The sequence below is a fragment of the Opisthocomus hoazin genome, chromosome 1 (assembly GCF_030867145.1).
Source record: "Opisthocomus hoazin isolate bOpiHoa1 chromosome 1, bOpiHoa1.hap1, whole genome shotgun sequence".
Lineage (NCBI taxonomy): Eukaryota > Metazoa > Chordata > Aves > Opisthocomiformes > Opisthocomidae > Opisthocomus > Opisthocomus hoazin.
The window spans coordinates 22,486,170-22,510,733 of record NC_134414.1 but is presented as its reverse complement, the minus strand read 5'-3'; the positions used below and the strand labels follow the sequence as shown (position 1 = coordinate 22,510,733).

At 43.7% G+C, this 24,564-nt stretch overlaps 1 protein-coding gene across 2 annotated transcripts in view; it reads left to right on the top strand.

The window, feature by feature from the left end:
* Positions 1-22,159, top strand: part of ARHGAP20 (Rho GTPase activating protein 20) — a 69,450-nt gene extending 47,291 nt beyond the window's left edge. For both annotated transcript variants that reach the window (XM_075418556.1, XM_075418566.1), the window contains 8 exons: positions 1,813-1,879; positions 6,310-6,492; positions 11,395-11,573; positions 14,532-14,693; positions 15,543-15,652; positions 16,608-16,797; positions 17,266-17,377; positions 18,948-22,159. In XM_075418556.1, coding sequence (XP_075274671.1) covers positions 1,813-1,879; positions 6,310-6,492; positions 11,395-11,573; positions 14,532-14,693; positions 15,543-15,652; positions 16,608-16,797; positions 17,266-17,377; positions 18,948-20,008 — 2,064 coding nt within the window. In that variant the 3' untranslated portion in view covers positions 20,009-22,159. The remainder of the gene's footprint in view (positions 1-1,812; positions 1,880-6,309; positions 6,493-11,394; positions 11,574-14,531; positions 14,694-15,542; positions 15,653-16,607; positions 16,798-17,265; positions 17,378-18,947) is intronic.
* Positions 22,160-24,564: the final 2,405 nt, after the last annotated feature.

Here is a 24,564-nt window from a genome sequence, read left to right as displayed (position 1 = left end):
GAAAGATGTAAAATCTTGCCTGCAGAATTATTTGCCCAAGCAATATACTACATTTTTTCACTGCATCTTCATAGCATAAAGCCTTTTTCATTAGAGGTGTATCATAAGATTAGCAATAAAATCAAACAAGCTAAATAAATTAAGCTGTAGCCTGTATATCAGTCAAACACCCAACCCCCTCACTGGATTATTCTGACTGCAAGGAAGCTTTTCCTTATGCACCGTCTTGAGGTATTTTATTTATGTCCAGAGAGAACCGCTTGAAAGGAGCTCTACGACTTTTCAATGGCAATTAGAAAAACTACATTTCACATGTTGTGTGATTAATGGGGCTGTCACTTTGGCTGAGTTCACTCTGGTTTAACGCATCGGGGTTTTTCCCTCTGTGGTTTCTTTGGTAAAATGACAACTAGTTTGTGCAAAATGGCATTGATCATCTGTTCCAAATTAGTGAGTGGGACAGAAAGAAGGGCCTTGGGTTTCCCAGCTCCCTGAGTACACTTGCTGATTTTTCTGGGACAGTCACATTTATACTGACAAATGGCCTCACAAAGCCCATAAAGGACAACATTTGCAATCGAGAGATGAGCAGTCTGTCTCCTGAAATCACGCTTACAAGCTCTTCCCCTTCCTCTGCTTCCCCTTCACAGCAACAACCCTTTCATATATATATTTAAAAGGAAAAGTAAATACCCTTTCTTGTGCTCCTCAGCTGTATTTATTTACTCCTGGCTGCTTGCCCTGAGGCACCAGAGATGTCTCCAAAGCCTATTTATTTTCCTTCTGCCCCCTGTAGCAAACTTAACAGCAGTGCTAATATGGGCCAGAAAGCTCTGTCAGTCAGAGAGCAAAGTGCGAAGGCTTTATTGAGTGTATCAGCATTACACCAGGTGCATGCAGCAAGTAGAGTGAGTCTCAAGAGCTTTGGGGACACTGGGTAAAGGTCCAGACAATGCAGGATAGTAGGCAAATCTGTTTAAAAGGAGGTAGGATTTAAATTTAGAGCTAAATAAATACTGTCTTTAGGTGTTTTTCACCTTTTGTAGCCAGAAAGCTTTTAGACTTTAATAATCCTGATTTAGCTATGTCACTGAAAAGGTATTTAAGGTATAACAGATCACTTTTCATACAGTGTATTTATCCACTTGCTATTACCCTTTGTCCTGAGAGTGGTTGATATTAAATATCATTATTTTTATCTCTGTTGTCTCACCATCATATCTGAAATAATGCACTGTTCTCCTTCTCCAGTTAAACTGCAACATTGAGTTGTATATTTATGCTAAAGGCAATATTTAGAATTTGCTTTCAAATCAGTGGTTTCACAGAGCTTTTCCCAAAGATGTTCACATTCTCCAGTCCTCTGGAAATTGTCTCCTTTGATGTAAATTTATCCTCTCCACTGTAAATTTCAAAAGCGGACTCAGCAGTCTTAACATGGCATGGGGGGCTGCCATGGCTAACATCTTGGCCTGACCTCAAAAGCAATCCTGAGTCCTGGCAGGCTGTGACCTCCATCCCTCTCCTTCCAGGGGCAGCGAAAGAACTGGGGCAAATCTCCCCCTTTTCCTTCAGAAATGACGGGCTCCAGCCCCTCTCACTGCTCAAAGCTGGACTCTGGTCACAGAAACCACATTGCACACGACAGACACCATTGAAAAGCTTTGCTTGTGGCAAATTTGGGCACTGCAAAAGTAAAGGGGGTTCCTTTGACCCTGCTGGCAAGGTCCAGATTATCCTTATATTGCAAGAAACCTAAGGCGAACCTGTTCTTAATGGCTGGCAAACTTATTCTTACTTTTGGTTTTAAAGGGCTCTGAAAAAGACTACAAGCTGTGGGTGATTTCAGGAAGAGAAGATGCTCCTTACCCTCTCATTGGTAAGTTGTTGACATGGTTTTGGTTTTCAACATTCACTCAGTTTTTAGTGCTGAAAGAAGCAAGAAAAACAGAGAAGACTGAAATACAGTTTCCTCTTTTGTTTCGTTTTTCCTGTTTTTTCTCTTACTTCCGTGTCACGCAAGTTTGCCTATTTGGGCAGCTAGTCAGATGCTGGTCCTTTGTTTTAAAGAGTGATTGTCTCCTTGTGTCACTCAGAGGTTGATAAGTTCATTTATTTCTGCCCCAGTTTTGCTGCATGAGCCTCAGTCTCTCTATAGAGTCAGCCTTTCCACTCACCTCCTCTCCTGGAACCAGTCCAGCTTTACCATATTTGAGGCCCTCTATAGACAGATAGGAGCAGCCTCACGTTCACAAGCCCTGGTCCTCATAAGGGACTTAAACCACCCCAATATCTGTTGGAGGGACAACACAGCAGGGCATCAGCAATCCAGAAGGTTCCTGGAATGCGCTGATAATAACTTTGTTCTCCAAGCGATAGAGGAGCCCGTGAGGAGAGGTGCTATGCTGCACCTTGTTCTTACCAACAGGGAGGGGCTGATGGGGAATGTGAAGCTCAAGGACAGCCTTGGCTGCAATGACCATGGTAGAGTTCAAGATCCTTAGGGCAGTGAGGAGGGCGTGCAGCAAGCTCACTACCCTGGACTTTAGCAGAGCAGAGTTTGGCCTCTTCAGGGATCTGCTTGGTAGAGTACCATGGGATAAAGCCCTGGAGGGAAGAGGGGCCCAAGAAAGCTGCTTAATATTCAACGATCACCTCCTCCAAGCTCAGAAATGATGCATCCCAACAAAGAGGAAGTCAGGCTGAAACACCAGGAGGCCTGCATGGATGAACAAGGAGCTCCTGGACAAACTCAAGCACAAAAAGGAAGCCTACAGAGGGTAGAAGCAAGGATGGGTAGCCTGGGAGGAATACACAGAAATTCTCTGAGTAGCCAGGGATCAGGTTAGGAAAGCTGAAGCCCTGACAGAAGTAAATCTGGCCAGGGACGTCAAGAGCAACAAGAAAAGCTTCTATAGGTACGTTGGTGATAAAAAGAAGACTAGGGATAAAGTGGGCCCTCTCCAGAAGGAAACAGGAGACCTGCCTACCTGAGGTATGGAGAAGGCTGAGATACTCAAAGACTTTTTTCCCTCAGTCTTCACCAGCAAGTGCTCCAGCCACACCGCCCAAGTTGCAGAAGGCAAAGGTAGGGACTGGAAGAATGAATAACTACCCACTGCAAGAGAAGATCAGGTCTGAGACCATCTAAAGAACCTGAAGGTGCACAAGTCCATGGGACCTGATGAGATGCATGCACAGGTCCTGCAGGAACTGGCAGATGAAGTTGCTAAACCACTATCCATGATATGTGAGAAGTTGTGGCAGTCTGGTGAAGTTCCTACTGACTGGAAAACAGCAAACATAACCCCCATTTTTAAAAAGGGTAAAATGGAAGACCCAGGGAACTACAGGCCAGTAAGTCTCACCTCTGTGCCCGGCAAGATCATGGAGCAGATTCTCCTGGAAGGTATGCTAAGGCACATGGACGATAAGGAGTTGATTGGTGACAGCCAACACTGCTTCACTAAGGGCAAATCATGCCTGACAAATTTGGTGGCCTACTACAACAGGGTTACTGCATTGGTGGATAAGGGAAGAGCAACTAACATCATCTACCTGGACTCATGCAAAGCGTTTGATGCTGTCCAGCATGACATCCTTGTCTCTAAATTGGAGAGATGTGGATTCAATGGATGGACTACTTCGTGGGTAAGGAATTGGCTGGGTGGTCAAACTCAAAGAGTTGTGGTCAACGGCTGGATGTCCAGGTGGAGACTAGTGACGAGTAGCGTTCCTCTGGGGTTGGTATTGGGACCGGCACTGTTTGGCGTCTTCGTTGGTGACATGGACAGTGGGATTAGGTGCACCTTCAGCTAGTTTGACGATGACACCAAGGTGTGTGGTGTGGTCAATGTGCTGGAGGGAAAGAATGCCATCCAGAGGGACCTTGACAAGGCTTGAGAGGTGGGCCTGTGCAAACCTCATGAAATTCAGCAAGGTCAAGTGCAAGTTCTGCACAAGGGTCGAGGCAATCCCAAGCACAGACACAGGCTGGGGAATGAAGGGGTTGAGAGCAGCCCTGTTGAGAAAGACTTGGGGGTGCTGGTTGATGAGATGCTCAGCATGACCTAAGAATGTGCACTTGCAGCCCAGAAAGTGAACAGTATCCTGGGCTGCATCAAAGGCAGCATGGCCAGCAGGTCGAGGGAGGGGATTCTGCCCCTCTACTCTGCTCTGGTGAGACCCCACCTGGAGTACCCAGCTCTGGAGCCCTCAGCACAAGAAAGACTTGGACCTGTTGGAGCGGGTCCAGAGGAGGGCAACAAATGGTCAGAGGGATGAAGCACCTCTGCTGTGAGGACAGGCTGAGCGAGTTGGGGCTGTTCAGCCTGGAGAGGAGAAGGCTTCAGGGAGACCTTATAGAAACCTTTCAGTACTTAAAGGGGACCTACAAGAAAGCTGCAGAGGGTCTTTTTACAAGGGCCTGTAGTGATAGGACAAGGAGTCGTGGCTTTAAATGAAACGAGGGTGGATTTAGATTAGATATAAGGAAGAAATTCTTTACTATGAGTATTGTGAGGCACTGGGACAGGTTGCCCAGAGAAGTTGTGGATGCCTTCTCCCTGGTAGTGTTCAAGGCCAGGCTGGATGGGGCTTTGAGCAACCTGATCTGGTGGAAGGTGTCCCTGCCCATGGCAGGGAGGTTAGAACTAGATGGTCTCTTCCAACCCAAACCATTGTATGATTTTATGATATGTCTTCCTATGCTTCCATAGTGTTGTTTACTCCCCTCCTCAGCAAAACTCAACAGAGTTTTGAGAAGTGTTCTGTTCTTCCACAACTCCAGTTAACTCATTCAAGAGGTCCTTTCCAGTCCTGTATTTCTCTATGGGCTGAGAGCTCCCCGCTGATTAGGAGAAAATTATTGCTTATTCACTTTCTAAAATGCTTTTCGAAACATTTCCTCCCCAGGAATCAACCCAAAGTTCAGAAGTGATTGGATGGAGTGATTTGATTTTGGCCCGTGATTCACTGAGAACAAATCTCTTCCTTTTATTAAGAACCTTTCCCTGTAGAAGCCCTGTATTACTTGTGCTATATAAGAGTTCACAGATGATTGGAAAAAGAAAAAATTGTGCATTTTCTGGTTTTCTTCTGCAAATCTAACCCCAGTAAATCTTAGCATTCCTTCTTAAAGTAGCCTTAGCTACAAACGCTTTGCTGGAGTCAGACAACATTAATATTTATAAAATGTCTGACTTGTGCACCTTATAGACAGTGCAAACTGTTTTGTCTTTGAAATGCACCAGACTTTGTCTTTCCAACTATTATGTGTAGCTTCTTCAGATAAAATCACAGCCACGGTTTTGAATATTGAACGAGCAAATTCAGAAATTGGAAAGGCCTTTCTAATTGACTGACTCTCTCTCACTGCACATTCAGGTTGCAAACTTTGGAAAAGAAGAATCTGCTATCAAACTGATGCTGTTCTTGATATTTATGCAAAGGTTTATCAGATAAGACTGGCTTTTGTCATAGGTAGACATCAGAAGCAAAGTTTGACTGTGCTTTGGCTTCACACTACCTATAATCTCAAATAATGTCTCTTCCACTATCAGTTTTTAAGTCTAAGTGCAAGTTCACTAAAACCTCTTAACATTGCACCCATATTTAATTTTTTTCAGCTGCCAGCTCTTTAGACAAGTCTGAAAAATACCTCTCTGGTGGCATTTTTGAACGCTCCTCCAGAAATGAATTGCCTCTGTGTAGTCCCCAACGAAGCTGGTTAATGCCGAGCGTAGCTCATTTGCATTAGCCTTGTGATTAACGTTTCCTTCCTGCTTCAGCCTCAGACAGGAACCGTAATTGTGTCTCATTTGACGGAGTTGATGGCTGTTGCACTTACCATGGAGAGTGAGGGAAGATCACTTTCACACTGGATTTTTTTGTTTTGCATGCTCAGCCAAAACTTGACACATGACTGCTCCCAAAATCTCCTTTCCTGCCAGAACCATATGAGCAACCTGTACCTACACTTTCCCTGTTGCAAGTAAAGCAGCAGAAAGAATAAACACTGAATTCAGAAATAGTCACTTGTGTTTTTTCTGATGGACTTTTATGTGATACAGCTGTAATAGGTCTGATTTTACTTTTATGTCTGTTTAACTACACTGAACTGAGTAATTCCATATCTGCCAGTGTATGATTTATGCCAGCATGAATATGCAGAAGAATGTCAGTTCGGGATTATTGAGAGAGAAGGTGCTGCAGGCTAGCCTGCAAAATTTTCTTTTCCTCCAAGGCAGATGGAGTTTTGCAAGTCTCCAGTCAACCCAACGCAGATCATTATGATTTCTCTTTGAACAGGCCATGAATATCCCTTTGGAATTAAAATGAGCCACATTCGCGATGCTATGCCCCACGGATCAAAGCCCTGTGCCTGCCCCAGGCAGCTCCAGGGGTCCTTCCTGACGGAGCAGCTGCCCCAGGAGCTGCAGTGCCAGTTTGTGCTGAAGCCGAGCCGCCTGGCCGTGACCCAGCCGCTGAACGGTACGTTGCCCCGGCACCGCTCGCCCGGCTGCCTCCCGGGCTCTGCTACGGAGGCCAAGCGTGCCGGGATGCGGCGGGGTGGTGGGAAGCAGAGAGGAGCACGCAGATGTGCCTTCCACCTGCACGGGGGATTCTGCAATGCAGCTCTCCCTGATTCGAGTGTGCTGTTGTGTGTGTGTCATCTCCGTAAGTTACGTTTTGACAAGTTGCCTGTCAAATGGTTGTTCTAAAACCAGCAAAAGAAAGACAAGGTCTCTCCCCTGCAGTTTTTTGTAAGTCTATTAGAGGAGATTCTCTCTGCAGCCCTTGTGCTCTGTAGCAAGGCAGAGTGATTTTACAGTTCAGGAGTCAAGGCTTGACTTTGGCACAGAATTCCCATGCAATGCTTGGCAGCATCCTTATCTCAACAAGGTAGTTAGGACTAGGCACCTGCCTCACTGCGACCCTCGCGTGGCAAAGCCTAGGCATGTACTTGAGTACCTAGATGAAGTGAGTGAATGCAACTTCTTTATTCCAGTTCTATTTAAGTAAAATGAAGACAGTAATATTTTCTTCTGCCTTTGGCCTTGATGCTGAACAAATGTGAGCACCTGCTCTCTGTTTTGTACTCTGCTGTTAATGATGCAATGACTGCTCGCTGCTCATGGCTAAAACAAATGAGATCTTTACAGGACTGGGGCATTAGACTAAAAACTCTGTAGGGCAAGGATGCATCCCGTGGTGGGATTTTATCATGCTTAACACCTAGCATACTCAGCTCAATTAGAAACTGCCCTACTTCAGCATTAATGACCATAGAATAATAACAATATCATAGGCACACTGTTATCCTGTGGACTCCTCAATAGCTAAGATCTCCTACAACGTATTATTAGAATCCATTTCTAATATTTTTTAGAATTAAATATAGAGAGGCTTTACCAGTGTCTATTACAAATTATTCTGGAAATTGATTGCATTTTATATAAATTAATTTCCTTTCCACACTCCTTCATCCCCCCTTTCCCCAATAATGTGTGTCATTTATTACTTCATGGCATATTTTAAGAATGAGGCAATCTAGCAAAGGGGTGTAATTAGGTTTCCAGGCCCCACTTGGCAGCTGACGTTGACTGGCAAGAGAAAATAGAAATGCAAATCAGGTCTGTAAAGTTCTAATGCAGATGTGTTGTCAGCAGTGCTGCGCAAGCCGCAGGAGGGGAGGCGAGGCTGTCTTGGGGCAGGCTGCAGGTCGTGCACAGGGACTGCGCTAAGTGGGAGAAAGAGGCTTTTAGTCCATTCACCTTTCCTACTTTCATCAGACAATACCTTTTAGAGTGATGTATAGGTCTGACTGCTTGCAAACCAGATTGTCTTGCATAGAGTGCTGTTCATTGTGTTCTCCCTAACTCCCTCTCACCTATTTTGGTTTTGGAAAATGGCAAAGGGTACCTTTGTGCAAGTCAAGGCTGTGATCTGGCTTTGGACTCATTTTCAGATCAGCAAGCCAAAATCTGTGTTGTTGTTAGGTAACCACTAAGCACACCACCACATACGGGGCAAATTTACAGGGAGCGGCGTCTGTAACCCCACATTTCGCTGGCACACATGCTGTGCTATCCTCCCTCCCATCACTTCCCTGCGGGGGCAGGGAGGAAGCCATCCCAAGCTGAGACAAGAGAAGACTTACCTGCTCTTCATGAACTGATTGATATTCTTGTGGCTTATCTCATTGTGGTAGGAATTACTGCTGAGAGCACTGAGATTACTCTGTTTATTTTCCCTTAAAATGAGATAAAATCGGAAACTTGGAAGCAGAGTTTGAGCAGAGCCTCCACTAAAGCTCTCAGCTGGTGTTTGTAGCTATCTCATTGTGACCCTAGTGAAGATGTGGCATGTAGGCTTGGAAAGCTCAGAGACAAAAGATTTTAAACCAAATGTTACCCTGGCAAAAATAAAATGTCTGTGTGGCCCAACAGCTCCTGTGCCGGCCACCCAGCCTGTCCTCTTTCTCCTCCCACCTCTTTGCCGTAACCTGCCCTGCAGCACGCCAGCTCCCATGGCACCGATACTGCTGTGCTGGACACGCTGTCCCTTCTGGAGGCAGCAAGGGGTAGCTGCCCAACTGTACCAGCATGCAGCATGGTTAGGCAGCGATGTAGGTGTTGACAGGCAGACGTGACTGACAACTGGCCGTCATATCAAAGAAGTAGCTGTGTTGACACCAGCTGTGGTGGTGTAGTTGCATCAGCTGTCCTGACAACACGGTTAAAAAAAGTACAGAAGAATTTACTGTGTGGAAGGACTGGAGTGTTTCTGTTGCCTCTCCTGCAGCCTTTCAGCACGTAACAGGAATGGTCACCTACCAGTTAAACATAGCCATTAGGTAAACCTCATGAGCACATGTCTAAAAAGTATTGTAAACACTGATTTGCTTAAAGGTTAACCTGAAAGAGCTAACTGCTGACGGTGACTAGTCTGTAATGCAAATTATTATTTAATCATCTGTTAGAAGAGAAACCAAATTTCAACAAGTTGGTCTCAATACAGAAAGGAGGTCTTTGAAAACAATTTGACAGTTAGGGGTTTGATCAGAAAAGATGCTATATTGCTAAATAAATCTGAGGCTTTATTTAGAAGCTTCTGATTAGTTTGCAAGAAGAGAAAATGCCAGTGGCATGGCTGAGACACTACCTGTGAATAGAAATTCCCTGCATGTAAAATATGAGCTGAACAAATGGCTGCTGTGAGTTCTGAGCAAGTTCTGCAACCAAAGGTGTATTGCTTTTATTCTGATTCTGGCCTAGAATAATCCACCAAAGCAAGGCCCTCAGTTTTCGTATGGTAGTACTGCTGCAGAGCAATAGTTGGCACCTGTCTTGGCTGAGAGGAGGCTGGGCTTCTCCTAGTGTTGTAGCTTTGCTCAGGTTCAAGAAAAGAAAGTGTACATCATCCCAGTCTCATCTGCTCTTTACCTTAAGGTTTCTCAACCCCCTTAGAAAAGGGGATATGTAAAGGATGAATTTACCTGTTGTTCAGTGAATGTTAGTTTTGTGACGTGGCATTTCATTGCCCTACGTCAGTTACTGGCTTCTGCCCTGGTATGTTGAAGAACACTGATTAAGATTTCCTTCCTGTCCCAGGAGAGAGCTGAAATTAGTCACAATTACCCCTTGCTCACATTGTCAGTTTGGGCCATGGCTTTTAAGAGTGGAGCAAACGGTGAAAGGCTAAGAAAAGTTCCTAATTTTGCAATCCATTTTTTCTTCTGCTATTCCTCATTCTCCAAAATAGCATTTCTTCTTAATTTTTACTTCCACTGAGATCTACGGGGTTGCCAGAGAAAAACACCAATATGTGTTTGCCATTGTGTGAATAGAACTCCAAGTAAAGCAAACCATATCCACGTGCTAATATCCAGCTCATCTGAAAGAAAAATTGCCGTTTTGAAAGCTACAGGTTAGTTATGTTCTCCCAAAACACGATGTGTCAAGTAAAGCCTTATACACTGCCAAGCTTGTATTTCATGAAGCTTTGGACTGCTTAAAATGTATACCCTACTTATTATTTTTTATTAAAAGAATTTTTCATCAGGCTTTCACATTTATATATTCACATTTCGAGTTAAACTGTAACTTTTCATCCTGTAAGCCTCTCATGAAAAGTCTTCCACCCATTCCCAAAGGGAGTGTGATCTCCTAGAATGGAATGATATATAATGAAAATCACTATTTGGGCTAAAAAAACAAGTGTAGGAAAGTATAGGAGTAAAAAGTCTGGTATTATACCACAATCCTTACTTCTGCAAGCCTTGCTTCTACCCTCTGCCCTCGGCAACAGCAAAAAGCAACATGTTTGACCAGGTGGAAGAGCCAACTAATAGAAAGGTGCACAGGGTAGGTGAGCAACTAAATAAAAGCTGACTGGCTTTGAAAAAGTCTAGAAAAGGAAAAATATATCAGAATAATTTTTTTCCAGTTAGCACTTTCATCATAAATAGTCTCAATGCACCCTCAATAGTAGCCCATGCTCTTAAGAAGCTTTTACACTGGCTGATGTTGAGAAAGGTCATGTAAAAATCCCTTTTTGTATCCTAGTACCAGTATTTCCTTCTCTATGCACTGCAAATAAGAGCTTCAATTAGTGATGCTCTTTAGATATCTCATGAAATATGTTAAAATAAATGAAGACAAACAGAGCTCATCAGTGTTTTAGCAGCATGCTGAAATGCCATCTGGAAGGTGTTAATTACAGGGCAGGCACCGTCCCTGGGCCATTGTCAGCAAATGCTTGGAGCGAGGGCACTAGTTGTATGCTTGCTTTATGGAGAAGAGAGCAAAGGCAGCAACTTTTCCTGATCCAACAATGTCTCACCCCATTAACTGATTCTCCGGTGTTACTTGTGGGGAGAGCAGGTGCTCTCCTGCATTGCTGGGGAACTAGGATGCCTCCAGACGGCAAGCCAAAGTGAGGGCAGTGGTGTTAATACATTTTTTTTTTAAAAGAAGGTCTGTGGTTTTGCACCTGCGGATAGGAAATGAGTCATTTAGCACAGCCCAGCCCTGTGTGAAGTCACCGGGCTGAGGTTTGCCATCCCGCAGTTAGCGGTAAGTGCTGGCACTGCGGTCCAGTGCTGCAGTGCAGGTCCTGGTGATGCTCCTAAGAGTGTGGGTGAGGCAGGACATTCTACACACACACACACACACACACACACACACACACGCACACGCACGCACGCGCACACACACACACACACACACGAGCACAGGTATGCGCTCGGCGGATTAGGCTGAGCTGGATGCCAAGGAGTTGGTTGAGTTCCTGACGTGTTTTCCTTTGAAACCATAGCAACCACCACAAAACAAATACTGGAATTAGAATTGAAATGCATTTCTTCTAATAAACACCTTTCTCTTTTCCCAGACTTAAGCCAAAAGTCATTTAAAAGGAAAAGATCTATCATAAATTGGGCTTTTTGGCGTGGCCCAGGCACTCACTTGGACAATGTCCCCCTCTCCTCAACATCTGCAGCTCCTGGGAAGCTCTTTGGCCTCTTGCTGACAGCCATCTGCGAGGATGACAACCTGCCCAAACCCCTCTTGGTGAGTCCTAGATTCAGGTCTGGCTCTTACAGTGGTGGAAATTCTTTGTGTAGTGAATGAGAACATGGGGACACTCTGTAAACGGGACATTGAAATTACACAAACAGAGAAACCAGAAGGAAAACTCATTTGTGGTTCTCAGCAAGAACTTTGGTTTTTAACACATGCTGTGGTCAGGCCTGGTTAATACTAAACAGCCTGAGAAATGTATGTGATCGTTCTGCTGCTCTGGGCTATTTCTTCTTTATAGCCCACGCTATAAGGCCAGTTCCCTAATCCTTGCTTACACAGTCTAAGTAAATGCCACATTCACAAATGCTTTTTAAACCACTCCCATCTGTGTAAAATCCCCGACTCCATGAATGTGGCATCTACTGTCCCATATAGCCAGCCCATGCTTGCATACAAATGCTACCTGCCCTTAAGAAGATGGTTTCAGAGCCTTTTTAAGAGGCATCCTAGAGCAGGCAAGCACTCCATGTCTGTGTTTTTGATCTGACAGCACCACTGCAAAAATTGATGGGAAGGTGGAGGCTGCAGAAGCACCTCAGCATCTTCTCATCCTGTCTTGAGGGAGCGCTAGTGCTGTGGCTGCTCTCAAAACCAGTCCAGGAACATGAAAAAGGTTGTCCTAGGGTCCATTCCTAGGCATAATTAAGGCAGATATGTGGCATTTTTCATCAGGACTGAGGACTGTCCTGTTGTCAATGCAGCAATTGAAGTATTTACGGAGTGGGAGTGAGCCCTGCAGGACTGGGCACCTCATTCTAACAGCCTTTCGGCTGGAGCAACTTGCCAGAACCCCACAAATCAGTGGGGTTACACCAGTTTACAAGAAGAGGTGGTTTGTCTACTAAGCTTGTGCTTGATGTGCTGCTTTATCACTGCCTGACTAATGAATCGTACTAGGACTTTGCAGTTCTTTTAACAGTGTGGGTTTCTTATTTTCTGTAGAGGGAGAAGTGTGCATTTTTATCATATAAGTTATTTAAATAAGCCCTCCAGGGATGGGCTGTGCAAGAACCTAGTCCCTCATTCTCTCTGAGAGATGAGCCAATACTGCATTTCAGAAATTTATCCAAAACATAAATATTAGTAAATTTTAACCTGAAAAATACAAAGTTGCTAAGCATAGAATCACAGCTTGGTAGACTTTGTGCTTTGAATCTTAAACACTGTGTTTATGCCACAAAATATAACTTGCTTTTGATTTCATGCATCATCTCTGGAGAATGGAATACTGCATCTGAGGGACTGTGTGGGATTTACCTGCAAGACACAGAAAATATCAGGGATGAATGCTGCAGGCATGTTTGATATCTCTGCTTCAGAGCTTCAGGCTTGCTTTCACAGTTGAAGGGCTGTCTTTTAGCCATTGCCACACTGAATTGTCTTACACCACTAGCTTCATTCGTATAATTTTGTCTGGATTTACTACTTTAAGAGGGCTTCCCAGTTTTATCTTGTGGGTATTTTATTCAAAATATATTTTCAAAGTGTTTCTTCATGTGCTAAGATCCTGTGCTGTGGGATTCAGCCTATTCTGACAGCAGAGCTTTAAATCCCTGCACAGAAACTGGAGATGCTGACAGAAGTCCTGCTGCCATGAAGTTGCTCCTCTGTAGTGTCTGGACTCGCATGAATGCTTGGCTTTCAAATTCTGCAAGAGTGAGAAAGAAACATCAAAGAAGAAAAGCGAAAATAACAGTTTCCGTTAGACTTTTTCGCATTGCTGTGTGTCAGGAAGACCTGCCTTACAGCCCAGGCTAGGAAAGTCACCAAACTCCACTGTTTAGCCATTACTGTTACAGTAACTTGGTTTAATGATGACAGACTCTCCCCCAGTGTCCCTTTTCTTGCCATATCTTTTGATAACTTGGTCCTCAGACCGTACATGCTCACGATCCCAGAGGCTGTTTGCACACGTCTTCCCCTTGGAAGAGACAAACATGACAAATTCCACATCGCTCGGAGCAGGCCTGGGGAGAGGTGGCTGGCATGCCTGAGGGATGACCCACAGGAGTCCGCAGAGCATGAAGCAGATGGAAAGTGTCACGTACATATTTCCTCAGGAGAGGTCTCTGATTTCAGCATTTCCTTTTCCGCTCATTTTCCTCTCTTATTTAGCAGGAGAAATCAGGGCGTCCAGATATTGTAAAAGCTAGGCAAGAATCTGCTTGATTTCCCTTTCCTTTTAAATACCCCATGTAGTGAGCTGCCTGCCTGTTCACTCCATTGCAGTCCCGTTGGCTTTGAAGGAGCCGTAAGCCAAGCTTTAGCCCCCTCTGGGTGACCTCCCAGGTGGGAGCACCTTGCCCCAGAGGTGGTCCCGCTAGCAGCCCTGAGTTGCTTGCTGAGTCCGATACTGCTCACAAGAAGCAAAACAGCTAAAAATCTGACTCTGATCTGGTGTAGAAGTGCAGATAAATATTAACAAGCAGAGCACTTCCCAGCTTAGATGAAATCTCATTTTTTTCAGACGTCAGGCACGGAACAGAAGTCTTCATCTCTGATCGGTGATAATATTGAACACACTGACGAGTAGTGAGGGTCTCATATCTTCCTGCAAAGTGGTGTCTGGCCGAGGCCACTGTCAAATGCAGAGCTTTGGACTGGGCAGACCACTCTCCTTTTCCCATATCACAGTGTTTATAAGTTTAAATGACTTGACTAAAACTTGCACATACCCTGTAACATCATGCAGGAGGTTAGCGCTGAACAGTGCCAGTAGAGTATTTCTGAGGGGATGTTTTCCAAACTCAGTGCCCCAGACCACAGCTTTGCTGTGCAGTTTGGCGTGGCTTGGAGGGTGAGCCTTGACTTCTGTGTCAATTTGAGCTTTTTTAGGACTTCAAAGGTTTTCACCTGTGGTAAAAGTGGCAAATCTACATTTTAATGGCACTAGACAAAAAAAAATACATTTCTGAAAAAGCCTCTCTGCCTTTTAATTTTGTTTAGGACATGCTTTCCCTGCTTTACCAAGAGGGCCCTTCCACTGAGGGTATTTTCAGACGCTCTGGAAGTGCGAAAACCTGCAAAGAGCTCAAGGAGAAGCTTGATTCGGGAGCTGAAGTGGACCTAGCCTGTGAATCCATATTTGTGACAGCATCTTTGTTTAAGGTATGTGAAGAATGTTGCTTTTTGGGTGCTTGCAGGAGCTGGGAGGGAGCACAGCCAGGCAGCTAGCCCAAGCTGGCCGATGGAAATATTCCATACCATAGACGTTCAGTTTACAAATGGGGGTTTGCCGTTGGGCAGGAATCCTTTTTTTCCTTTCTCTTTTCTGTGAGTTCGAATCCTCATTGTCTGGGAGTTCCAACTTTTCTGTGAGCTTGGTCTTTTTTGGGAGTGCCGCGAAATTCATGAAATCCCTGAGTTCTGGGTGCCATGATCATTGCTTCGGGCCTGGCTGCGAATCAGCCGTTGAGTGGTGATAAAATTGTATTGTGTATAGTTTTGCATATTCAAGATTATTATTATTATTGTTGTTGTTGTTAGTATTAGTATCAATATTTGTTATCTTATTAAACTGTCTTTATCTCAACCCATGAGTTTTACCTTTTGTCCGTTTCTCCTCCCCATCCCACTGAGGGGAAGGGGGGGCTGAGCGAGCAGCTGTCTGGTGCTTAGTTGCCAGCTGCTGGGTCAAGCCATGACAATGCAGCATCAAAACAACTGGTCCCACTGTAGATTTTTTAGGTCAGCAATAGCAGATGAAGCATCCAAATGCCTCTATTTTGACAGGAAAGGGTGAAGACAAGGAGAAAATTCTCACTTAAAGAATAATCCAAAGTACTTCTTTATCTCAGATGGTTTTCTGCTGGTTTTGGTTGCTGTGTGGAACAAGATGCTTATCAGCTAGTGCTGTCCCACTGATACATCCTTTTGTATCTGCATAATTTATTCCTATTCTCCTCCGTGCTCCAGAACAGCTGTTTACATATTTTCTTCTTCTTTTCTCTTGACAAGGATTTTCTTCGCAACATCCCAGGCAGCATTTTGTCATCCCAGCTCTGTGATAAGTGGGTCTCCGTGATGGATCAAGGAAATAATGAAGAGAAGATAAAAAGCATCCAAAGGTAAAGTTACTTATATTGTCTGTATTCTTTTCCTGTAAATTTGTATCTCAGAATGCAGACTCACAAACATTCAACTTACAACTTGCAAGTAATTTTTTTGTAAATAGATGCTGAACATATCTTTACATGTGACAGACTATTTAAACTTACATGTATATTTAAGCAACTGCCTGTATGGGACAATTTTTCTGTCTCTCTTTTTTCATGCTTTTCTGCCTTTTGTGGATGCCAGTAAATAAATGAAATACCCTTCCATGAAAAAAAATGTTTATAATATTTATAAATACACTGTCCAAGACTTGGTTTTCTACCTGATACCAAACCCAAAACCAACTGCAGGGAACTTCGGGGTCCTGGGTGAAAGGGTAACTTAAATCCATTCCTCTTATTTTCCCCCTCATTCATCTCAAATTTTAATGACCATTTTGAAGCCAAGAAGGAATTGTGAATGAAATACTGCAGCACGGTGAGAAGGGAAGCCTCCACCCTTGCCGGTGATACAAAACAGAAAGTGGGCGAAGTTTGTGTCATGGGAAACAAAGCTTTGTACACTGGCTGACCTCACACGTACTTACATACGTATATACATATGGCAACTAGATGGCATGGGGAGACAAAGGAACTGTTTGGTTAAGTGAATAGTGAATTACCAGGCAGCTTAGGTGAAAGACCATTCCATGTCATATACTGTACTTGGTTCATTACTTTGACAGAGTGTAATTTTAATTATCTGTTAGGGTGTTTTCTGTCCTCCCAGAAAACTGCTCAGAGATCTGTCACAGTGAGGGAAAGCAGCTGAGCAAGAACACCTCTCTGACATGCTGCCTGGTTTAATTAATGAACCGCGTTACCCTGTTTTTGTATTTGCATTATCTTGACTTGTATGTATTCATGGAAAACAGTCTAATTTTGTCCAGTCACTAATCTGAAGAATTACATTTGTATATGTTTACAGGTTAATAGAGCAGCTCCCCAGAGCTAATGTTGTTCTCTTACGTTACATCTTTGGAGTACTGCATGGTATAGAAATGCGATCTGAAGAGAACCAGATGAATGCATTTAATCTGGCTATCTGCATTGCACCTAGCCTGCTCTGGCCTCCTATTTCCTCGACTCCTGATATAGAAAGTGAATTTACAAAAAAGGTGAGAGACACTGCCATGTAGTAAAAAACCAAACAAATCTTCATGCTGTTCAACCAGGCTGTTAGTTACGAAGGTGAAAACAGTCAGTACCTCTTCAGATCAGGACATGTCCTCTTATCAGGGCTCCAGAAACGTTCATCGATCCATTCTCGTAATCTGCCTGGAAGAAAGGGAGGGAGATCATAAAGCAATACCCAGTGTATTAGCAAAGTGCTTCTCTCATCGGGAAGATCTCCGGTTGTGGTGGCCTTGGAACAGGACAGAGGGGAAATGGAAAAGATGGGAAATTTTAGCTGGGCCTGGCTGTTTTCCTCAGCCCCGGGAGATCAGGAGAGGAGTTCCTGGCTGTTGGAGGGGCACATCATGGATGGGCAGTTTGCTCCTATTCCTCATCTGAATTGTGAGTTTGCCTTGAGTGAAATCATGGAAGATCTGACCGAACTTCTCTCTCCCATTGCTTTGTTGCAGATTTCTAGTCTGGTACAGTTCCTCACTGAGAATTGCTGCAGGATTTTTGGAGAGGAAATTACCTCCCTCTTTGGAGAAATGCTGATCACATGCAAGAGAGAGAATGGCTCAGGTAATACAGGTTATGTTTTGACCCGATTAGACAGCTGAACTCAGCCAGACAAAAGATCAGGTATATTTCATGGAAGAATGCTGTGCCGTCTTTATGTGCTGTGCCCAGATGCTGCTGTTCTCTTTCCTTTGCTTGAAGTATTGGTGATAATCACCAATTTAACTTATCATAGACCTGGACCATACCACAAACTGCTCTCCCAAAGAATCCCTTGCTCCTTTTCTAGTCATCTGAGCCACTATGTTAAAAAAACGGGGGAAAAGGAATAAAGAAAAAGAAAAAGTTCTGGAGAAGGTTTAATCTCAAGTTTAGGATTTTTGCCCTAGTCTATGCATTCCCAGAATATCAGGAAGTCACTGATCAACAATGGTTATAATACAGCTGTCACACCATTGTATTAAGGTTGAAAGCATCTATTCTTCATTATCAAAAGAGAGGGATCTCCAGAGTTTCATTAGGACATGCAGATTTTGCTCCCAGCACAGAAAAATCATGGAACAGGGGACTGAAAATGTCTGACAGGCCAGTTGGCAGAGCACTCCAGAATATCATTAATGCTCTTTTTCTCTCTGGCCCCGTGATAGTGATTTTGACTGGAGTTTTGTGTTTCTCCTTAAATATTTCTAAAGCAGCATTTTCGTAAAATAAATTTTTGCACAGCTGGCCTATAATGAAAGTGGTAATGGCACTTGCTCTGGCATGCCACACTGACTCAGTGTAGCTGGCCCAAGCTCCTCATGCTCTGCCTCCAGTGAAATCTGGTGAAATTCAGTGAAATTTGGCCTGCCCCCTCCCCAAGTGTGGAAGCGCGTGGGATCTGCTGTGCTGGGATTTGCTGGGACTGAGAGCTCAGACCCACCATAGGTTGCGGCAGCTGAAGACGTTTTCAGGCATGCACTGAGGTGTGGTGACTGCCCATGCGTGAACTCTGTCTGCTGCAAATGTGAGATAAGTCAGCTTAGCACAGCCCAGAGCAAAAGAGATTTAATGTAATTCCAGTTATCGCTTAGAGGGAATAGGGAGCAGGTGCGCACCTCTCAGTGGAAATGAGGTAACTGTTTGAACTGAGACTAGAACTGTCTTCATAGTGTTGCTCTTAAAAATATTGTGATTTCTGGAAGACCATAAAATTATGAACTATAACCTGTTTTCTTCATTTTTCTAAAAGAAGGAAAGAAAGCTGAAATGATGTTTTCAATATTCAATACTGAAAAGAAAAATTCAATGAATTACTGATGTAATAGTCTGTCTGTAAATTATTGTTTACAGCTGGATTACCTACTACTAAAGTTCCCCACTTAAATAAGAAAACCCAAAAACACGAAAAACCCCTGACCCTTGTCTGTGGCGTTATCCTATGCTTCTTGACTGAACCGCAGCTTAGCAGTTTTTCCATTTCAAAATTAGACATTAATTTTTTCTGAAATCATTGGCATTTATGCTTGAAGAATCTTCAAAGGGTGAATGCTCTTGCAAGTAGAGGATACTTGCTCCTCCCCCAAAAAATGCAGCTGCTTGTCAGCAGGGTAGTTCTGTCACTGACGTGTCAACACTTGGTTTGTCCTTGCAGATGCTGCCTCCCTCCATCTGAATGACTCTTCCTATGACAGCCTGGAAAACGAGGCAAATGATGAAGCTGACTCCTCTTCCAGCGACTGGATTAAGAACCGAGATCAGGATAACAGGAGCAGGGAGTCTGTCTTCACCCTGAGTGACGGTGATTCTGAGCAGACGGAGGTGGATGAAATTCAAAGTAAAACCAAATCAAAACAGTTGACAATTTCTGTTGACGTGCACCATAAGTTTTCATCACAAGAAAACTCAGAGAATGAGTCTCTCTGCTCCAGTGCACTGGGCTTCTCTTCAGCAGCTACCTCAGGTGCTCTCAAAACCTTGAGGAGACACAGGCGCTCCTCAGAGCCGGCAATTGGCCTCCTTGCCCCCAGATTCGCCCGCATTGGTGATGGTCATGAGAAGGCAACACGCAAAGCCAGCTATGATGTTGTCCTGTCTCATGAAGATGAAGACTATCTCCGTCAGCTTCGGTCATTGCAGATGGAGGGGCAAAAGCTTATAAATCAGAGCTTGATTATAGGGATTAATGTTGGTAAAAGTGACAACACAAACCAAAACATTGAAAAAAAAGACTTGTCCCATTGCCTCCTGCCTCCAACGACAGAGGGATTAAATATTTGCTCAGGATTTAGCTCTTCTAGCCTGTCATCTCCTGGGACGTCTCCATCTGTGTCGTCGATGAGCTCTCTGGACAGTGCTTTCTCTCAGTTTTCAGACCAATCTGTGTTTACCCCGACTGAAACCTCCTCCCCTTTCGATAGCACTTTTCAGTCACTAAAGAAACATGAAGACACTGTCGCTGAAGCGGCTGATGACTATTTGGTTACACCCACCAAGGTGCTACCATCTCCACAACCTACAGACGCTTTGGCTGAGAGGGGCTTGGTGGAGCCCAACAGCAGGCCAGTGCCCCTGAAACCAACTGATGAAGTCGACGGCTATTTGATTAAGCCTGACATTCAGCCATTACCTCTGAAAGTCACAGGAAAAGACAGACTTCATGATCCAAGATCAAAGAGGAGGTCTAGAAGAGCATTACAGCAATCCAAAGTTTGAAAAGACTGAACAAAGCTTTCTTGCGGAGGAATATTAATGCTTAAAATAAACACCATAAAGAAAATGCCTTTGGTGTTAATGTGTGTTCATTTTAAGTTCAGTATCCAGGTTGTTCAAATTTAATTGAGCTGTCCCCAGATTCACAGGTTTTCTTTTTTTAGGAAACTGTCTGAGTAATGTTCCCACATAAAGCTTTGCAAGAACATTGTAAGAATAACAAAAATTGCTAAAAAGCAAGCAAACAGAAATCTCCTGGGAATCTGGAAGGGTCCCAGGAGGTAACTAAAAGCAGTGCCCTGTTCTCTGAGCCTGCCAGGGCAGCGGGGTGCCCACTGCGCCTCTCCCCTTGACCACTCGTGTGTTGAGCCTTGCGGATGTGAGTCCCAGTCCTTTGTGGTTTTGATGTAGCGTGCAAAGTCAGCATAGATTCCATAACTGTGGTATTATACTACTGTTCTGAAACTGATAGGTATTACCTTCATTGTCCTCCAAGGAATAAGTGTTTTCTGTATGTTTATAAGGGATGTTCAACAGGTGTAGTTATTTCTTTCACACTGCAAAAGAAAGAAAAAAGTAAGCTTAAAAACACGTAAAGAGAAACGCTGAAGCTTGTAACTAACACCTCACAACTCTGTGTGTTTCATTTATTGTGCTTCGTTGGCTGTTCTGTTCGTGTTTAAGTTGTGAATAGTTTCTTAACATTGCTGTAAATGGCGTTATGTATTATTGCAAGCAGAACACATGTAATTTTATTATGCAGCATCTAAAACATCATATAATATATTAAAAGTAATGCATTATCTAAATGCTTTGAGTTTGTATAATATATCCTGATAAATTTTGCTATTGTATATGTTCTGAAAAAAAATGTGTATTTTTGTACTTGCAAAACTGCTGCTAATTTTACGAGTTCTGTTTTGTTGTTACAGCACTGGTATTGATGTGTATGCATTCAATGCTATATATTAAATATTATTTGTTATGCCATAAATTCGATTTATATTGTATAATTTTTTTAGGTGTCAGTTCTACAAGCTATTGTTGAAGCAAAAGTCACAGTGATGCCACTGCAAATCTTGCATGACTGCAGCATTTTTTCCTCCTCTTTGGGTGGCATCATTCATAATGTATGTCATAATCTTGTTCACTTTGTAAATTTTATAATACACAAATTCCTACCCTTTTCATCTAGAGGGAGGAGGGTGTTTTCAGCTAATGGGATGCAGTTAACATTACGGAGGTGCAGAGAGATATTCTCAAGTAACAGATATTATGTTTGGGAGCAAGGAAAGGAGGGGAACGAGGTACTGGATGAGAGCAAGATTTATTATTTAATGTTAGTAGGGTTATAGAGAAAGCAAGAGGGAACGGCAGAGCTAAGCTAAACACATCTGGGCATGTGTGCATGCATGCGGTGCTTCTGAAATTGTATTGATTCGTTCATTAGCTTTGCATTTTAAAACACCCTCCCCTACTCCAGTTAATACTGGCCAGAACTGGAGTTTCAGATCCTATTCTGCTCAACTATGCTCTGCTAAAGGTGCTTATGCCCAAAGTCACTACTCATTTCTGAAAAATGTAAACACTCTCCAGTGCTCTAAGCCGTTTCCAAGTATTATCATCAGCATAAAAGGTTTTTAGCTCTGTATCGGGCAGAATGGATACTCTCTGGCAGATTTGGAGGGGGAAGATGCCTATTAACGAAGTTAGAAATATCCTTACTTGAAAATATAGAATCAGAGGGTTATTATTTAGGGCTGTAATCCTGCAGATGTATCTGTAAGCAGAGATGCATTTGTGGAGACCCACATAATGCAATAAACCATCAAGCACTTAGAACTATATCAGCATGTATAATTGTGTGCAGGCTCAAAGTCTTCACTGCAATTTGTTCTTTTTCATCTTATTCAGCTATTTTAATAAAAATGGTAGTATGTAGAATCTGATCTGGAATAGTCACCTTCCAAAGGCAAAATCCTTTGTATATATTTTGAGACTTACCATCCAATATCCCTACATATGCACCTCCTCTAAAACAAAAAAAAAAGATGCTATTTTGAAATAAAACAGCTACTCTGCATTTCTTTTCAAAACTGTAAAAAGCGCATTGCCGTGCTGCCAAGATTGCATCAAGCAGCAAATGCTGATTCATTGCAACAATAATAAAGCTTTAGAAAAATCTCTAGTCTTTGCGATATAAATGTTCTGTCCTACAAATGATATCTTCCAGCAAGTCATTTATCTCTGCTAGTCTGAAGTAAAATTATATCCAAGAGTGCTTCGATGTGAAACAAATTATGTGTCTGCTTTTGAGCTGCAGCTAATGCTGGAGTGCTTTCAGCTTTAAACATATGGTGAACAAGCTGGGTGTAGGCCCAGTGCAATTTAGAAGGCACTCCTGTCTTACAAGACGTACAGCCTGCTGCTGCACGAGGCGTGTTCTGTGACAACCACAAAAAAGAGCGCTAATGGAGAAGATCACTGTCTGCAACTCCTCACTGAAGGAATTAAATGCTGTGAAGAGCCAAAATGAATTATACTGAACCTTTTCAGTGTCTCATGTGCCTCTGAAGACTGCAGTAAGCAGCAGCTTTAGGTATGCTTTTGGTGGGAGGTGAACATTTAGCATACCGGGGGTCCCTGCTACTCTCTTCCCCTGGGCACCCTGGCGGGCTGGGATCACTGGTCCGGCCAATATTAAAAAGAAAGCTTTGTAACTTTTTTTATGGCTCTGCTGATGTCCTGTGAGAAGGTGCGGGGCCAAAGGTGGCCCCAAGGGCCCTTTAGCCCCAAGACCCTGCTTCTGCCTGGCTCCAGCTGGGTGCCCCAAGCGCTGGGGTCCCCAGTGAGGCCCTGCCAGGTCCTGGGCGCTGAGGGACACCATGTCATCCCCAGCTACTCTTCTCCCTCAACTGGGTGGCTGCTTTGGAGGAGGTGCCCAAGTTTTAGGGACAAAAATGGTAGGTGAGATGTTTCTGAAATGTTTTCTTCCTTCCTGGAGTAGCAAAACCTCAAAGAAAAGTAATATAATAAAAAATTACTGACTTAGGGAAGGAGCAGTGGCAATGACTCCTTATTCACTGCTGTCAAGCATACAAAATGAAGCAAACTGACAAATTACCTCTCTCACTTCAACTTTTTGTCCTACAGGGGTTCATGATCTCATCATTAATGAGCATCCTGCCTCTGTTTCACAAGTACTAACAATCATTCCTTTCAGGCAATTTCAGAGATTAATAGAATGTAAAGTTAGAGCAATTTGTTCTCGACCTGCGTTGAAAGTTTCTGCCATTTTTTTAGCCCTGGTAAAGGGCTTATATGCCTGGAATGTCATCATTTGTGTTTTTTAGGGGTTTTTTTGATGGGCTTTTCCTTTTTTCTCCATCAGTCTCATCAATGTTATTGCTTCATCCTTGCAAGCTTTATCTCTCCAGCACAGCCCAATGCAGGAAGCGGGAAGACGTCCCATCTATTCTTTGCTTAAACTGGTTAGTAGAGTTCAAGCAAAATAGATTATAGGTCCTGGGGCTGAAGCATGACCTTTACACTGAACATGTCCCTCTAGCCATGCCTCCAAATCACCACATTTCTGTTAATACCTGCTCCTTTCTTGTTCTGGGGATGTACGTGGCTCTGGGACCTGGTGGCTGACATCTCATTTCCAGCTCTGCTCCTCAACTGCTACATGACACTTGGCAAACTTATTTGCTTCCTCTGTCCCCTGTTTCGCACCACTAGTCTTTTCTCTAAATATCCTGGTTTGTTGGGACAGGCTGGTGGTTGTTGGTGTTTGCACAGCGCCCAGTACCAGGCAAGGTGCTGCCTGTGTGGGACCTGGACAGTGGTGCCACTGCACAAGGAGCAGGGTGGAACCCGCTGACAGCCCTGAGTTTATTACGACTGTGGTGACCTCTGTGTTAGATGGGGAACTTGCTAACCAAATTGCTTGGTAGCACAGAGCTGTTATTTAGCTTTCTACCACGTCCACAGCCATAGCCATGCCCATTCAACTGACCTTATTGATGGATGCAAAGTCCAGGAGGGTGGTGGTGAGAAGTTCTCTCTTGAAAAGAAATAGAACTGCAGATTCTGACTTTTTCACTTTCATCCACGCATGACCAGATGTGACAGAGATTGGGAGATCAGGAGGTGGCCAGTGCTTGTGGGAACAGTGTACACATAGGCACTCCCACGTATGTGCACATGGTGAAGCTGCCATGACCTGGGCACACAGACCTGCTTCACATGCCTTGCAGGCTGACCTATGCATCTACAGCATTTCCAAGACAACCTCAGTAAGCAGGACCTATCAGGTTTAGATTGGATATTAGGAAAAATTTCTTTACTGAAAGAGGGGTCAGGCATTGGAACAGGCTGCCCAGTGAAGTGGTTGAGTCCCCAAACCTGGAGGTGTTCAAAAAACGTGTAGATGTGGCACTTCAGCATATGGTTTAGAGGCATGGTGGTTTTCAGTTGACAGTTGCACTTGATGATCTTCCAGGTCTTTTCCAACCAGTTATTCTATGATTCTATTATTCTATGATTCCATGATTAAA